This window comes from Micromys minutus (assembly GCF_963924665.1).
Source record: "Micromys minutus genome assembly, chromosome: 2".
Classification (NCBI taxonomy): domain Eukaryota; kingdom Metazoa; phylum Chordata; class Mammalia; order Rodentia; family Muridae; genus Micromys; species Micromys minutus.
In genome coordinates, this window is record NC_137971.1 from 80224323 (window position 1) to 80241724 (window position 17402).

The 17402-nt window shown below is 36.7% G+C and overlaps 1 protein-coding gene across 1 annotated transcript in view; it reads left to right on the plus strand.

The window, feature by feature from the left end:
* Positions 1–17402, plus strand: part of PIK3C2A (phosphatidylinositol-4-phosphate 3-kinase catalytic subunit type 2 alpha) — an 89602-nt gene that overhangs the window by 21491 nt on the left and 50709 nt on the right. Inside the window, exon 4 of the mRNA XM_080911999.1 lies at positions 11976–12079. Within this exon, the coding sequence (XP_080768125.1) occupies positions 11976–12079 (104 nt within the window). The remainder of the gene's footprint in view (positions 1–11975; positions 12080–17402) is intronic.

The window sequence follows — 17402 nt, forward strand, 5'->3', positions numbered from 1 at the left end:
GTTGTACACATAATCATTTTGTTCACCTGTTTGTTCATTTGTATGAGACAATACTCTCTAAACTCACTATGCATCTCATGCTGTCCTCAAACTGTTAGCAATTATAAATGTTTGGCTGATAAATGTCTATTTTAGATCTTTGTCTACTTTTTAAAAACTCAGTTATTCATTAAAAAAAATCAAAGATTCAAAGTAGAAACTGCCTAAATGTTGAACTAAAGAATGGGCTAACAAATATAGTATATCCATGCAGTGGAATACTTTTGTCTTAAAAAAAATGAATGAAATCTTGATGCATGATACATAAAGCTTGAAAATATGCCCGAGTCTGGGATTGAGGGCTTAGCTTGGGCAAGGCACTCTGGGTTTATTGCTCACCAGCAGGAAAAACAAACAGAACCACACATGCAGATAGAAAGAAATTAGATCTAAAAATTCTGGTGCCACATGTCTATAATCTCAGAGTTTAGGAGGCTGAGTTAGAATAATTGCCACAAGTTCTGATGTTAGTCTGAATTACATAGTGCTAGACTAACCAGGGGTAAAAAACCTTGTTTGAGAATTAACAACAACAAAAACTCCACTTTGCAGGTATTATATAATTCCAGTTATATGAAGCATTATTAAGAGGTAAATGAGAGACTAGAGAAATGGCTCAATAGTTAAGAACACTGGCTGCTTTTCCAGAGGACCTGAGTTCAATTCTTAGCACCTACATGGTGATATACAATGGTCTGTAATTCCAGTCCCAGGGAATCTGGTGCCTTCTTCTGGGTTCTAGAGGAAACAAACATGTACACGATGTATAGCATACATGCAGACAAAAACTCATATGCATTAAATGAATAATTTTTAAAGGGGACAGATGTGTAGAAAAAGAAAGCAGAATAGCCTCTGCATGGGCTAGATTGCTGTATATGGAATGGCATAACAGTACAGGTTCTTTGAAATGAAGAAACCATTCTGAAATTGTTGATGATTGCACAAAATTTTGAATGTTATAAAAGCTACAGAATTATACAATTTTAAATAGTTACAACGGTGACATTTGTATTCTGTGAATTTTACCTAAAATTTTTAAGTGAGGAGAGGGGAAGAAGGAAAGTTAGTCCTCCCCAGTTCTTTCACCTTGTACTGTAGGGCACTAATGAGTTCATAATCTTTTTAATAGCAGTCTCATTTTTGTAGGTTAAACATGATCAAAAGTAATTCTGTGTATGGTACTACTAGTCAGGGCTTGAGATGTCAGCTGTTTGTAGTTGTTTGATAAGGGCAGCTACCTGGAGCCCACTCATTTGGGGCAATAGAACGTTGTAATCTCACTATCAAAGAAAAAGTGAGCCTTTGATCTTATAGGAAACTTAAATGTTTTATCATTTATGGTAAAAACACTGAAATTCTTTCTCTTGGCCTTTGGAAACACTACATTACCAGCTGCATGTACTTACCCTGCTTTTGTGAACTTACGTCTAGTTTAATTCCCATTGATCATCCTTCCTTTCTTTCACCCTTGTTAAGATGAAATAATCAAGGCCTGACGTGGTGTCACTCTTTCACCTTGAAGGCAGAAGCAGGTGAATCTTTGAGTTCAAGTTTAACCTGTTTGACACACAGTGAGACCCTGTCTTAAAAAGTTTAATAAAATAAAAAGGTATAGTAATTATCTTTAACAAGTTGAGGCTCCTGGTAGGCATATTCTATACCGTTCAGGACTGGGACTTGGAATGTATGAATTTACATAGCTTTATTTGGGTTGTATGTATTCAGATTGAACTCGTGTTTTTTTAAGAAAGCTACTGAGACAGTTACATTCACAAGGGCAGAGTAGTGTATCCCTATATTTGTAAAAGGTAAAAAAAAAATGTGTATAATGAAGTTAAGGAATTATGTTAATATTTTGGTATGATTCTGGTATTATAGTTGTTAGTTTTTGTAAGGTAGGTAGGTGAGTGGATAGGTAGATAGATGAATTTGTAAAAGGACCAGCATGTAGGAACGTTTGCCACCAAACCTGATGGCCTGATGCCAAGGACCTACATAGTGGAAAGAGATTAGATTTCTCAAATGCTCTTTGGTCTCCACACATATGCCTGGAGTGTGTGAGTACACAATAAATTTTAGATGATTTATAAATGAAGTTAATGTAGTTTTAATGCCAAATGAGGTGTTGTGATAGGGAGAGTTATGGATGAAATAAACCTGGCCACAGATAATAGCTGTTGAAGCCAGATACACAGGCATTTTATACTATCTTCCTTTTGTGTGTATTTCAAATTTTTCATAGTAACATTTTATTCATCCAGAGGAAGGAAAGGGAATTACTTGTTAGATGCAAAGATCTGGTATCAGAATGTTTTGGAAGTAATAAGCTCCTTGTTACAGAAGATACTCAAATGTGCTAAAAAGCCAGCTCCTTAGATCTGCTTGTGTGTCATTATGCCCTGCACAAAGCTTAGGACCACTCGATTCTGATTTGGGGTTAAGGTGAAAGAATATGGAATTTGAAGAAAAATCTAGATTTTCAAAACTTCTGAATTCTCCTAATGATACCTAACTCCCTTGAACTCTCTTGGTGGAGGACTTGCAAGTTTTCTTACGCCTTAGGAGTCTATGAAGCTAGGGGTATGGGAAGACATAGCGAACTAGAGCACACTGGGAATAGTTTCTATAAGGCCACTAAACCCATGATTAGATTGCAAAGACTAGTCACTTTCAGCCCTGCCTTTGATGAGGAAAAGTATGATATTTACAGATGTCTGCCTGCGTGAATCTTTTTCTGTTTGTTTTAAATAACAGTACCTTTCTGATATTTTTCTGTGTGGTTCCCTTTAGAAAGCATCCTGAAGAAATAATGAGAATATGTAGTCTCCTGAATATAAGGTTTGCTGCTGTCTGAGCCATCTGGTCTAGTGGTTGTCACAAACTTCAGGGATTATGTATTGGAGCTGCACCACATCAGCAGGGTTTGTTGTTTCTTTGCCCTGTTGGTGACAAGGATTAATCCTAAGGCCTCTCACCTCCTAGATAAGCCATTCTACCACGAAACTGCCTCCCTAGCCCTTTTGTATCCCTAACCCTTGGGGGGAAAATTCAGGTCTAGCTCAGGCTTCAGACTTCTGGCTATCCTCTTTCCTCAGTTTTGATCTTCCCATGCACTGAGATTACTAGTGTGAACCATCACACCTAATTTTGGGGAGTGTCAGATGTTTTAAACTAGTTAAATTGACAAAGGATTAAATAAATAAGGAAACAGGTTAATGAGAACTATAGGCTAAAGCCAAGTAGGTAAAAGTAGCATCATTAGCCAGCTGATGAGTTAGAAAGTCGAACTGACCTTGGCTATCCTGAATACCCACAGCTTGACTAGTAGCGCACCATCTGCACTGAAGTAGCTTAATCTACCTGCCAGGCCTAGAGTCAATGTGGCCGAGGAGGCATAATGTTTATTATCTTATTGTACATGACTACTGGAGCACATTCTTAGAGTACCAGTAAGCCTGTGTTGTAAAAAGTCTTTAGGATCTACAAGTTAAGGCATCTGAGAACTGTTGACAAAATTACATTTTTTTTCCCAGAAGAAGAGGATCTTAATTATGTAAAATCACTATCTTGGTTTGAAGGGTTTTTATTTGTCTTTCTGGTTGTTTGGTTTGGTCTTTTTGAGGTAGTCTTGTAGGTAGTCCTGGATGACCTTGCTATGTAGGCTAGGCTGGCCTGGGACTTGATATTCTCTGCTTCCCCAACTGGGATTAACAGACTTGCACTATCATGCCTCACCTTGATCACATTTCTTCATTTAGGAAATAGTCATACTAGGTTAATTTATGAAATCCCTTTATTTAACATAATAGATAACATTATATATTTATATAATATGAAAATTGGAAAGTTGCCATTTAAAAGAGGACACTAACTTTTTTGTAGGGTTTTGGTTTTGTTGTTGATGTCAGTGTGATAGTTGTGCTTGTGTTAGGGATCGAAGACAGTGCCTCGTTGTATGCTACTGAGCTGTATCCCTTAGGAGGTTTTGTATTTTGAGTGTGTATTTTCAAACTAATGCATAGAATAGGATCTCTGGAAAGGTGTGGTGTTCTTGCAAAGCAATGAAATAGTAGTATGCCAGATTTTCAATCCTATTAAATATTTTAAGTTTTCCTTTGTGTATGCTAGGGTAAAATAGTTTGTGCTAGATTTGCATCAAGACAAGTGCTTGCTACAGAAAGTTATATTTTATAGAAAAATCCTAAAATCAAGCAAGTTCTGTTTTTTTTTTCCATGTAAAATGAGAGTTTAATGTGGTAACTTAGTTTTACAGCTCAGTATTCCAAAAAGTAAGGTTCAAGTAGGAAAGTTTAATATCTAATTATGTACAAGGAATCTATAGCTATTTCATAATAGTGACACTTGGGTTGCAAACAGAATTATTAGAAGCATTTAGTCTAACTTTGATATACAAAAAGCATTTTTATATTGAAGTTTCAAGCCTAGTTCCTCAAATTTTAAATTTAGTATTTGTGCATATGTGTGCATGAGTTTCTGCAAGAATCAGTTCTCCTTCTATGTGAATCCCATGTATCTAACTCAGGTGGTTAGGCTTGACAGTAAGCACTGTTACCTTCTAAGTTATCTTACCTATTCTATATAAGTACACTGTCGCTGTCTTCAGACACACCAGAAGAGGGCATCGGATTCCATTACAGATGGTTGTGAGCCACCTGTAAAGAGTGGTAAAGAGAACACCAATAAGGGGCTGATTTTGGAAGTCATTGGAATGGGGCTTTCATGTGCTCACATACCTACTTAGCTATTTCCTTGGAGCTTATGCTGTTGGGAAACAGCATTGCAAATACCTATTCTCTATAATTACTGCATGTACTTACGTGTTCGTTTCCTGTTAGAAATTCTGTGTGTTAAATAAAAAACTCCACTGTAAAGGATATTTTTCTTCTCACTCAGCAGGCTTACTTCCTGTTTCCTTTTAGTGTCTTTTGTTTGGTTAATAATAATCTAAATACTTAAATGCAGTTTTTGTGTGTGACCAAAACCAGGAAAAAGAACAGCATTAAAAAGATGTTTTGGTACTTTAAGCTTAAATCAGATATGCTGATCAATACCTATTTTAGCTAATTTAAACAGATTTCAGAGATTTTAGTGGTGAGATTAGATGACATTCATAAAAGTGGTTTTGAAAGTTGTGTATGATAGCCCACATTTAAAATATTTGAGGCCAAAGAGATGGCATCGAGTTTAAGAGCATTATTGTCCTTCAGAGGACCTGGTTTGGTGGTAACTGACAACTATCTGTAACTCATGTATTTGAATGTTTGGCCATAAGGAGTGGCACTATTAGGAGGTGTGGTCTTCTTGGAGGACGTGTGTCACTTTGGAGGTGGGCTTTGAGGTCTTATATGCTCAAGCTATGTCCAGTGTGGCACATAGTCACCTGCTACCTGTAGATCAAGGTGTAAACTTCTCCCGTACTGTTTGCCTGTTCGCTACCATGCTTCCTGGCATATTGATAGTAGTCTCAACCTCTGAAACTGTAAGCCAGCCTCAATTAAATGTTTTCCTTTATAAGAGTTGCTGTACATGGTATCTCTTCACAGCAATAAAACTTTTAACTAAGACACTCCTGTTCCAGGGCATTTGATGCCCTCTCTGACCTCAGGCCTTAGGCATTTTGTATGCATATAAAAAATACATATACTTAAAACAAAAATGATAATAGTTAAATCAAAATCCTAGCACTTAGAACACTAAGGAAAGACGATCAAGACAATGTCTAAGGCTAGCCTAGGCTATATAGTGAGTTTGAGGTTATCCTGTACTAAAGTATAACAACCTACTATTTTTTGAAATAGTTTTATAATTTTGAAAACAACAATGTAGTTTTATAAATGTGGACACTTGATTCTAAAAGTTTATTGTATTAACAGCCTAACTTTATATGTTATTAGCAGAATGTCCAACATCAATTTTTTTTTTCTATTTATTTGTGGCAAGGTCTGAAGTACCCCCTTGAACTCATTGTGTAGCTAACTAAGGCTGGCCTTTAACTCCTGACTTCCTCCCTCTACCTCCCAAATGCTGGAATTATAAGCATGTATCACTATGCCAGTTCCAACCAATTTTTTACCTCCCCCCACTTTACTCGTTAATTATGCAGAAAGATTGAAGAATATTCTTGTTGTATTTTACAAAAATTGCTTTTATTCCATTTAATTTCTGAGTAGTGTGTCAAGAGCTTTGAAACTTGTACTAGTATAAAACTTTCCCATATATTTTTTTTCAAGTCAAGGTCTCACTCTGTAGTCAATACTGGTGGTTTCCTTATTATATACCCTAGGCTGACCTGTAAAGACCTCCTATAGTCTTAACTTCCCATGCTAAGATTATAGGTGTAGACCACTAGGTCTGACTTCCCATTTAATATTCTTTTGTTGTTTTGAACAGGGTCTCTATGTAATCCTGTCTGGTTAGGAACTTTTAGTATAGACCATGATTGCCTTGAACTCACAGAGCTCTACTTGCTTCTGTCTCTGTAAAGTGCTAAGAGTGCTGAGATTAAAGGCATGTGCCACTGGGTCCAACCCACAAAATACTCTTGAGACAACCTTTTTTTTTTTTTTTTTTTTTAAATCGGAGAATATACTGATAAATTTTTGCTCTAAATATATTTCATCTAGGGCCAAGTACTCCTTAGTCCCTTATTCTCTGCACGTTGTCCAATTGCAGGTCTCTGTGTTAATTACCATCTGCTTCAAGAAGCTTCTCTGTGGAGGGCTAATCAACATGCAGGTCTATGAGCAAAATGTTATCAGAAGTTGTTTTATTGCTGTGTTTGTTTAGCAGAATAATAATGATAAGTTTAGGTCCTATGGGGCCTGTGACCTACCTAATCTTAGACCCTAGGCCATATTTATACTGTCTGGTATAGATTCCATACCAGAAAAGGCCTTAAATTGATTTTTTAAAAGTGGTCAGTTACTCCCTTAACATTCATACCACTATGGCATTAGTGGGCATGCCTTTCAGGCCAGTCACTATTATAGCTCACAGAGTTTCCAGATGAGAGCAATTGATGATTACTTTTCTCCTCTTGTCATGTGTATGTCACCTAGGACTGTGAACACTAGTTAATAGAGGTGAAACTTCCAGTTGAGTACCAGCTCCATTTTATTCATGTTCTGTGATGTAAGCATGTGGTGGTATCTTCAGCAGTAGGTTGTGAAAGGTAACTAATAGTACTGCCAATAGCCTGTGGTGTCTGCAGAGGATGTGGACTTCCAGGATTCCTTTGACCAGTGTCAGGTGTAACCTATTCCTGGTACTGGGACTTTTATTTGGTAGCATATGCTATCTAGTTGGAGTACTCTCTCTCCTATTTCTGTTTTATCTTGATTAGGCCATGCTCAGACATTTGAGCAAACATTATTCTGAGAATGTCTATGAGAGTATTTCTGGTGAAGCTAATGGTTGAATTGGTAGATTAGGTAAAGATGATTGCCTGCTTTTTTCCAACCAATTAGGGACAAAGACTAACCTCCTGTCTTAGTGTTTTTTTTTTTTACTGTGAGGAGACACCATGACCAAGATAACTATTATAAGAGAAACCATTTAATTGGGGTCTTGCTTATAGTTTCAGAGGTTTAGTCCATTATGATCATGGTGGGAGCATAGCAGCACATGTGACAATGGAGCGGTAGCCAAGAGCTACATTCTGATCTGTAGCCTTGAAAAAAGATGCTGGGCCTAGTGTGGGAACCTCAAAGCCCACCCCCAGTGATACACTCCCTCCAATAAGGTCATTCCTACTACAAAAAGGTCACACCTTCTAATATTCCTTAAATAGTACCGCCCGCCCTCCAATGACTAAGCATTCAAATGGATGATCTTATAGGGGTCATTCTTATTCAAACCACCACACCCTCTAATTTGGAAATCTGTCTGAGTACTTTGAAGATGGAAAATTGATTTCCATGCACACATACAAACATATGGACACATCACCCACCCTCTTGCCTTTAGATTCAAATTTGATGATACATTTGGTTGTTGGTATGGCACTTAGGTATTAGGACTTGGCTCAAAAGCATAGGTATAAAAATGTGTTGTTTCAGAGAAAGGGAAGGACTCGAATAACTGCATGTGGTGGCACATGCCTACAATCCCAACACTTGTGAAACTGGGGAAGAGAAGGATTATAAGATTAAGGCCAGCCTGACTACATAAAGTCTAAATATTCAATTGAGGAAGTTTGTTTTTGTTGAGGAGGGGTTCCTATTTGTTTGTTTGTTTGTTTTTTGAGACAGTTTTCAGGCTATCCTTAAACTTGCTGTGCAGCTGAAGCTAGACATGGACCTCTGATCCTTCTGCCCCTACCTACCAAGTGCCAGGACATACGCCCCCTCTACTCCCACCACCAAGTGATCTTCCACCGCTTTTCATGGAGGCTTTTGAGTATGAGTCAAGTATTCCATATCCCCATCTGTAAAACTATAATAGTAAAAATTTATTGAAGCTACTTAATAAACACATGCTTATGGATTTTGTACAGAAGAGTCTGATAGAATACCTGTTAGTATTTGTTGCAAGCTTAAAATAATACTAAAACTAAAAAGGTTATTTTAGATAATTAAATATTAATGAAAGTTGCTGTTACTCCTTAGGGGATTATTGGGAAAAAAAGCAGTTTTTTTAATTGTTTAAATGTTTTGTTGTTTTGTGGTGTGTTTTTAGAGGGAGCAAAATATTCAGCTAGTTGAACTGATTGGTGGTTGTGTACCTTTTTAGCTGGATGTGAAGTTCTGTAAAAATACAAAACTCAGTTTGGTGCTTATTCTCAGGAATTTTACTCCAAGACTCAAAACAGGATGTGATGGTACAGGTTTTGATTCAAACTAAGTACTTAGAGGTGGTTGGGTAGAGGTGGAAAAATAGCTCAATAGAAAATCTTGATCTGAAAGCATGAAGACCTGAGTTCAGATTCTCCGTCACCTATATAAAAAGCTGGCTTGTAACCCTGGTGTGGGTTGGAGGAAACAGGCAGCTGTGTCAAAGATTACAGAAATGAGTGCTACTGCTCTTACACAGGTGCTGAGAACTCAGACATGGGTCATCAGGCTTGGGGAGTAGGGTGGCATCTGGAACAAGTGTCAGTCATATCTCATCGATCATAGAACTGAAGGCTGTTATAGACATTTCTATGTTTGAGAATGAAATCAACCTCTTTTCTCAACATGAGCATGTGTGCGTATGCGCATACACACATACACACACACACACACACACATGGGTGGGGGGAAGTAGTAAAGTATGTAGAAGTGTAATTTACTGTTCCTTAAAAACTTGGTTCTTTTTGGTTTTGGGTTTTTTTAAAAACATGGTATAAGTAAATAAAGAGGAAGATATTTTTGGCAAAGAGAAAATTCAGAGCCAGGGTAAGCTCCATTGTGTTTTGGATGAACAGGATATGATTGAAGCTTACTGCAACATAAAACTCAGTAGAAAGGTTAGACAAGTAAGATTGGAAGAGACTGGTTATTTGCACTTTTTAAAAGAAAAAAAATTAATTTCATTCTTTAAACTTTAATGTAATATAATTTTGTGTGTCATGGTACACATGGTGTGGGTCAGCAGACAGCTTTATGTGTTATTTCTCACCTTCCACTTTGAGACAGGGTTTCACTGCTCTCCACCTCAGGCTAGGTGGCTGTGATCTTCTCAAGGATTCTGCGATTCCACTTCTCATCTTCCTTCCCATTTCTGCAATGGTTACAGAAATGAGTGCTATTACCTTTACCTGGGTACTGAAGATTCAAACTTGGACAGTCAGGCTGGGGGAGGCCACGTTTTACCTGCTGAACCATGTGGCACAGCAGCGGTTAGATCTTATTGTTAGAGAACTAAAGTCTGTTTGTTACAGTGCTTATTTCTATAATATTAATATGTCATTGATAATTCAGATTGGTATGGGCATAGCAGGGAAGTTACCTAGTAGCAATCCTGAACAAACTTTTCTTATAATTTAAAAGAGACCTTTAACAATGTAACAGGTTTTATGGAAAATACTGAATATCCTATACAAGTATCCTTTTTTAGTAAAACTGCAGTTTCCAGTGTAGATCACAGTCCACAGTATTGAACTGGCGAAACTGCATACAAAGCAGCTGTGAGGACATTGGCCCTTAGAAGAACTTTTGTCTCCTGGTTAGCTGAGAGGCCAAATTCTCTAGTATGGGTCCATTTTTCAGCAGATTTCAAGGGAGTAAATACCCTAAAGCATGACCATCACAAAGCAGGACAGCTTCAAAGGATTGAAAACTATGAAGTAAGGGGTAAATGAGGATGGATATTTAACTGTTAGATTTGTTTTGGTGTGATAATTTTGTCTTTCGAGAGAGGGTTCTGACTTTGTAGATCCTAGGCTCGCCTGGAATTCCAGATTCCCCTGCCATTTGAGAGCCACGTGTTAGGAATTTTTATCGTAAGGATCTATTTTTGTTTTAGCTCACTTTCTTCATGTTGCCCTTACATTTTTTATTTAAGCATCTTCATAGACACCAGGATTATTGAAATTACTGATTTTTGAAGTTTGTATGCTGTTTGGTTTTACATTTATTTTTTTAAAGTATAATCACTACATTCTATTTTTCTTAAGATTTTTATTTATTTATTTAATGTATGTGAGTACACTGTCGCTGTCTTTAGACGCACCAGAAGAGGGCATTAGATCCCTTTACAGATAGATGGTTGTGTGCCACCATGAGGTTGCTGGGAATTGAACTCAGGACCTCTGGAAGAGCAGCCAGTGCTCTTAACTGCTGAGCCATCTCTCCAGCCCATTTTAACATTTATTTAGAATGCGTGTATGTGTGCCCAGAAGCCAGTAGACAGTTTTCAAAAATCACTTATCTCTTTCCATCATGTGGGATTAAACTCAGGTTTCTTTGCTTGGCAGCAAGTGCCTTTACTTGCTGAGCCATCTTTCTATTCCCACTTACTTTTTATTCTTCATTTACTTATGCCATGTAGAATGTTGAACACAGGGTCTATGCCATGTCTGTGCCACTGAGATAAAACTGTGGCTCTTAATTCACTTTGTTTGGGTTGAAACTATTCATAATTTTAAAGGAAATTTGTATTTGGAATTTGTACTAAATCAAATATTTCTATGTCATATTTTAAAATACCTCTAAGTGAACAATACTATTTGGCTGTTATTAAGTGGTAAGTTGGTCTCCCTAAATACTGCCAACAAATTTTGGCCAAAAACGACTTTTATAAAAGACTGTTAGGATGTTTGTATATGCTTATTAACATAAAACAATACATTTCTCTAAAATCCATTTTCTACATAAGATCTCATTTCTTTTGGTACTTGAAGCTTGAGTTGAATATATACACATCCTGGTTTATTAAAATCCCAAATGAGCTTGGTCTCTTCCTTTTCTTAAAACAGATGACAGTCTTAATTTTATTCAGCTGCAAGTGTTTAGAATGGAAAGGTCTTTACTGTTCTAGCTCATCAGTGTAGCATGTTTTTAATTTTTATCACTTAAAAACAATGAGTTAAAACCAGGTTTAGTTGGTGTTTTACCAGGATAGAATTTCCCTTTTTGTTTGTTTTTTGTTTTTCTGAGATGGGTTCTTGATTACATACGGACTGGCCTTGAGTTGGAGATCTTTCTGCCTCAACTGTATGCCAAGGTGTATGCTAAGAAATAGGTGTTTTTAGCCAGTTGTAATAGTTAATGCTTGTAATAGCCATGTTTGTGAAGCTAAGCCAGGAGGATCACTGGAAGTCTGATAACTGCCTGAGTTCTAGGATAAGATGCTGTGCGAAGGTTAATAGAAGGCTCTCCTACTTACATGATTCATCTTCTCTCTCTAATTTTGTATAGCTTCATAAAACTGGCTATGTAGCATTTTGGAGATCTTTGACTTTTAAAATAAAACCACTTTTTTGATTACAGAAAGACCCAAATGGGACCAGTAGTTTGCCAACTGGAAGTTCTCTTCTTCAAGAATTTGAAGTACAGAATGAGGAGGTGGCAGCTTTTTGTCAATCCATTATGAAGTAAGGAATTTTTCTTTATAAATTTACAGGTTCTTTAAATTAAAACAAAAAAAAAAAAAAAAAAAAAACTTCAGAGATGAGTAAGGCAGAGGCAACATATCTCTGAGGTCCAGGCCAGCCAAGGCTACACAGCGACACCTTGTCTCAGGCTGGAGAGATGGCAGTGGTTAAGAGCACTGGCTGCTCTTCCAGAGGTCCTGAATCCCAGCAACCACATGGTGGCTCACAGCCATCTGTAATGGGATCTGATGCCTTCTTCTGGTATGTCTGAAGGGAGCAACAGTGTACTCACATACATTAAATAAATAAATTGTAAAAAAAAGAAAAAAAAAGAAACCTTGTCTCAAAAAACAACAAACCAAAATCCAAAACTTGCTACTTAATGCCAATCCTAAAATTTTTTAACTTAAAAAAAAATTACTTCTTTCATGTGGCTAAACTTTGAAGCAAACAGCTAATTGACACAGAACTACAAGCCACAGATGAATCTTTACTTTTCAGTCTTCTAAATATTTAAGGGGGAAAAAAATCAAACCAGGAGTGGATTTCTGACCCTCTGTTAACAAGTGAAGATTTGCCTTGCATGTGTATTTCCATATACCTAGAGAGAGTGCCTTGTTTTGTTTTTAGGCAAACTTCCATCTTTTCAAAAGGAATATATATGTATACATATATACATACACATATGTTTTGTCTTAGGAGACACTGTTTCACTTTGTAGCCCAGGCTGGCCTCAAACTCTGTCTTTCTGCCTCAGTCTCCTGAGTTCTAGGTTTAGGGTTACATAACCATGTCCATTTTCTCACAAACTATCTAGCACTCAGGATGCTATCCCATTTATTTAAATATTTTCTCACTCTTGTATGTATTAGACAATATTATTTTTTTGTTTTGTTATTATTGTTTGAGAGATGGGTTCTCTAGCCCAGGTTGTCTTCAAATTCCTCTGTAGCTGAAGAAGATCTTAAACTTTTGATGTTCCTGCTTCCACCAAGGGTTAGGATTACAGCAATGAGCTACCACGTCCAGTTTTCTGTAGTACTGGGGATGGAATCCAGGACCTCAGTCACGTTAGGCAGGTACTCTACCAACTAAGAGCTATATTTTCAGCCCTTGTACCTTATTCTTTATAGATGGAAAAACTGAGTCTAGAGAAATGCCCTAACAGTTTTTCTCTGTTGTCAGTATAGACCATATCTTCTTTGCCTCTGGTTAAATGTTTCCATTAAGTGTATCAGTTAGGGTGTGTGTTACAATTCCTCTGTGGGATCTGGGAAACAAACTCAAGTTGTCAGGTTTGTGCATCAGACACTTGCCTGCTAAACTATCATGCCATCTCTGTTTTATGAAACTCTGTAGCCCCTGCTAGGCTGAAACATACTATGTGGGCTATACTGTCCTTGAACTCAAGATAGTCTTTCTGCCTCAGCCTTCCTAGTGCTGGGGTAGCAGATATGTACCACCACTACTGCTTTGAAATTTTTATTTTTTAACTCGATTTTTAATTTAAAGATTTAAAATTTGAAATTGTTCCTATATATGAATATATTTGATATATTTAATATGATATATGTATGTGCATACACACACACACACACACACACACACACACACACACACACACACACATATATAGAACTTGAGCTTGGATCCTTTGCCTGTATTTCTCAAGTCTTATAGGTACATGTAAGGTCAAATTTACAATTTACTCCTCCCTTCAGACCTTTCAGACTTTCTGTCTTTTTCTTTCCTTTCTTAACTTTTCTTACCATGTTCAACCTCCATGTGGTTTAACTTCATTTTCTCCTATTGTTAGTGGGACTTCTTAAGAGAGGGAGTATGGCAACTTACTCTATTGTGATGCTTTTGTTAGCAGAGAGGAAAATTATTTTTAGCCAGACAGAGAAAAGTTATACAAAAGACTGAAGTAACAAACTTCAGGGCTGAGAGGACAAAATCTGTTCCTTCATGCAGGAAAAGCAGTTACCACCAGGGGATTCATTGTGACACTAGAGCTGTCTTCAGTAAAAAGATCTCCTTTTTAAGCAGGGCATGGGGGCCTCAGATCATTTTTGAGTGTATGTGCCATTTTGGTTAATGATTTAGGAGTAATCTTTACCTTAATGGAAATAATCTGTTATTTTATTTTTTTTACATAGTTTCTTCTTTTCCCAAACAAGTGCTATATGGTTTCCTCATACTGTCTTTAACTGAGTACTACATTTAAACTTCGCAAGTTGGAAGATTAAATTTCTTATGATCTGCCTTTTGAATTGTAGAGCTGTTTTCACAGACCTCCCAACTTTAAGTGGTTACAGTAGTTCTTCTTAGATAGGATGGCTACATTCTATCACTCTTCAGTGGATATCTGAAAACAAATACTGATATAAGCTCTATCTTGTAGAACATGTGTATCTGAAAAAAGTAATTTATAGGGGCCACTCAGGTGGCTTAGTGGGTAAAGGTGCTTGCCCCCAAGCTGATGACCCAAGTTTGATTCCTGGTATCTACTCCCTCTGGTTGCTTTCTGGCCTCTACCTATACACCCCTTTCCCACATAAATTAAAAACAATAGGTAAAAATTTAAATTTACATTATTACTTTATGTGTATAAATGTTTTGCCTGCATGCATGTAAACATACCATGTGTATACCCTGTGCCAGAAGAGGGTATTGAATCCTCCTGTAATTGGAGTTAAAGACAGTTGTAAACTGCCTGCCATATGGGTGCTAGGAATTGAACCTGGTCATCTGCAAGAACAGTGCTTTTAATCACTGTGAGCCAACACTCTACCCACCTCAGATACAGTTTTTAAGTTAAAAAAACAGTAATTTTTATAGGACAGGTAATAATTAACCATCAATCTTGGCATCCTGAGCACATGACTTCTTTTCCTTCCCTATTGGGTCACAGATTTTTCTTTTTGCTTACTGAATTATTTTCAGATCATAATAGTCAGGACAGTAACTAGAACTGAAGAAGGAGGTTGCTATATATATATCTACATACACACACATACATACATACATACATATTTATGCTCAGAGTGGCTTACATAATATGTAACTCTAGGTGAACAAAATAGAAAATGAATTCTAATTCTCAGACATTCAGAAATACATAGTATGGTTGCAGCAATTATCAAAACAATAAGAACTAGAGGTTTCTGAAGCCATGTTCTAGGAATTTTTTTTTTTTTTTTTGCTCTGGAAACAGAGACTCAGCACATATGCTTCCTCAAAAGTGACTGCTTTTTTTCCAGCAGTTTCCTCACAACCCCAGTGGACTTTAAAAACATGCACACACACATATATACATCTACAGTCTCAGACCTTCCTCCAGTGCTGGGAGTTGAACCCTGGACCTCACGTACACCAGACAAGCACTGTACCACTAACACTGAGGGTCTTGGCTCTCTTTCCCACTCTTTTTTTGAGACTGAAACTGACTTTGTAGCCAAGGCTAGCCTCACTTAGAATTTTCTACAGTGACTCACTCTTCTGGGGATTGAACCAAGCATGCACACAGTTGCTGAACTACACCCATAGTACCCAGTTTGTGCTTTTTATAAGTCTTCTAGAAGTATTCATGCAACCATTTTGATTAGGCTGTGAAGTCAGCATCAGTCTATGAGGGTGTTGTGTGTGCTTACAGTAGAAATTACAGTACAACTGTTTTAATAACTCAGTGACTATTTTAGGCCTGGACATTTTAGTTGTACAAATTTTTGTCAATGAAATTAAAGAATTGAACTAGTGAAGGTTTTCTACTTTGACTTAAGACTGCTTTTCATTATATTTGCTTCCTTATTTCTTTTTCTTCACGAAACTTAGTAGATTTACTAGTTGTGGTTTAGAGAAAAGTTTTTTAAGAATATACACACACACATATATATGTGTATATATACATATATATTTGAAAATATATGTATTTGATATAGTAGGCTTGTTTTGGAATAATGACTATTGTACCTAAGGTACTAGGCATGGCCTCTAGCACTGAGCTCCAGCCCAGGCCTGTGGTTATTGCTGCTTCTATGTTTCTGTAGTGCAAAATGAGAGCCTACATTCTCTCCTACCTCCTCTTTATATGTGATTCAGATCTCATACTTATATCATGTAATGATCTTTTTATTATCAGGGACTGTTAAAAGTATTAGTGCAACAATTTCATACATACAAACAACACTGATCATACCCTCTCCCCCTCAGTAGGATCTTAATTCTAAGACTTTCCAAATCTTTTCAAAACTTGAATTATCTTCAAATTAATTGTTTATTTATTTAGTGCTGTCTTTTGCAGTCCAATCTCACCTTGAGCTTGCTGTAGAACCAAGGATGACATTGAACTGCTGATCTTCCATTCTCAGGCATTTCTCAGATTTGCTGACTAGTGATTTGATACTTTTCTATTTTACGAATTCTATTTCTTAATTTAATTTTTTGAGATAGGACCTCACCCCTTTGATAGACCAGACTGGCCTCAAACTCAGAGAGATCTGCCTACCTATGCCTCCTGAGTGCTGGGATTAAAGGTTTAATGTTATTTTTATGAATTGGCAAACAGGATAATGCCAATTATGGGTGAAATAATTAATAAGAATAAGCCATTTTTGATTGACTTATTACACAATTGTAAGCTTATTGTGTTATGAAAGGAAAAAATTGGAAGCAACTAAGTATCTTACAGTGTCCATATGTGATATAGTACCAATATCAATTCAGTGCACTTTGATCACATTTCAACTTTTTGTTTAAAAAAATGTATGTATAAATGTATGTATGTATGTATGTATGTACGTATGTATGTATGTATGTATATACACACATATACACACATTATGTGTGTGTGTTTTCTAAATCACAATGTAGAAACCACATTTATTCTTTGACTGATTCATTTATTTTATAAAACATTTACAGTATTTGTTATGTAGTAGGCACTAAGTACTTCACAATACTATTTTACATATTCTTACGACAATCCTGATATATAAATGATCATATTACTCTGAAGAAAGATAATGTCAGCAACTTAACTGCTTTTACACAGCTAACAAATAGTAAAAATAAGGTTCAAAATCAATCAGATTAAGAACAGCCAGTGTTCTTAACCACTGAGCCATCTCAAAAGCCCCAGATTGTTTACTAGTTATAGAAGCACATAGACAGTATTTCCAGCATGCATTCCATTTAAGGCCTCATGAAAAATAGATGGTGGCTAAATATATAGCTCAGTTGTGGTGTATATGCCTAGGTTCCTAGCATATATGAGGCCTTGGGTTCAATCCCAGCACTGCACAAAAGGAGAAGAAAAACTGAT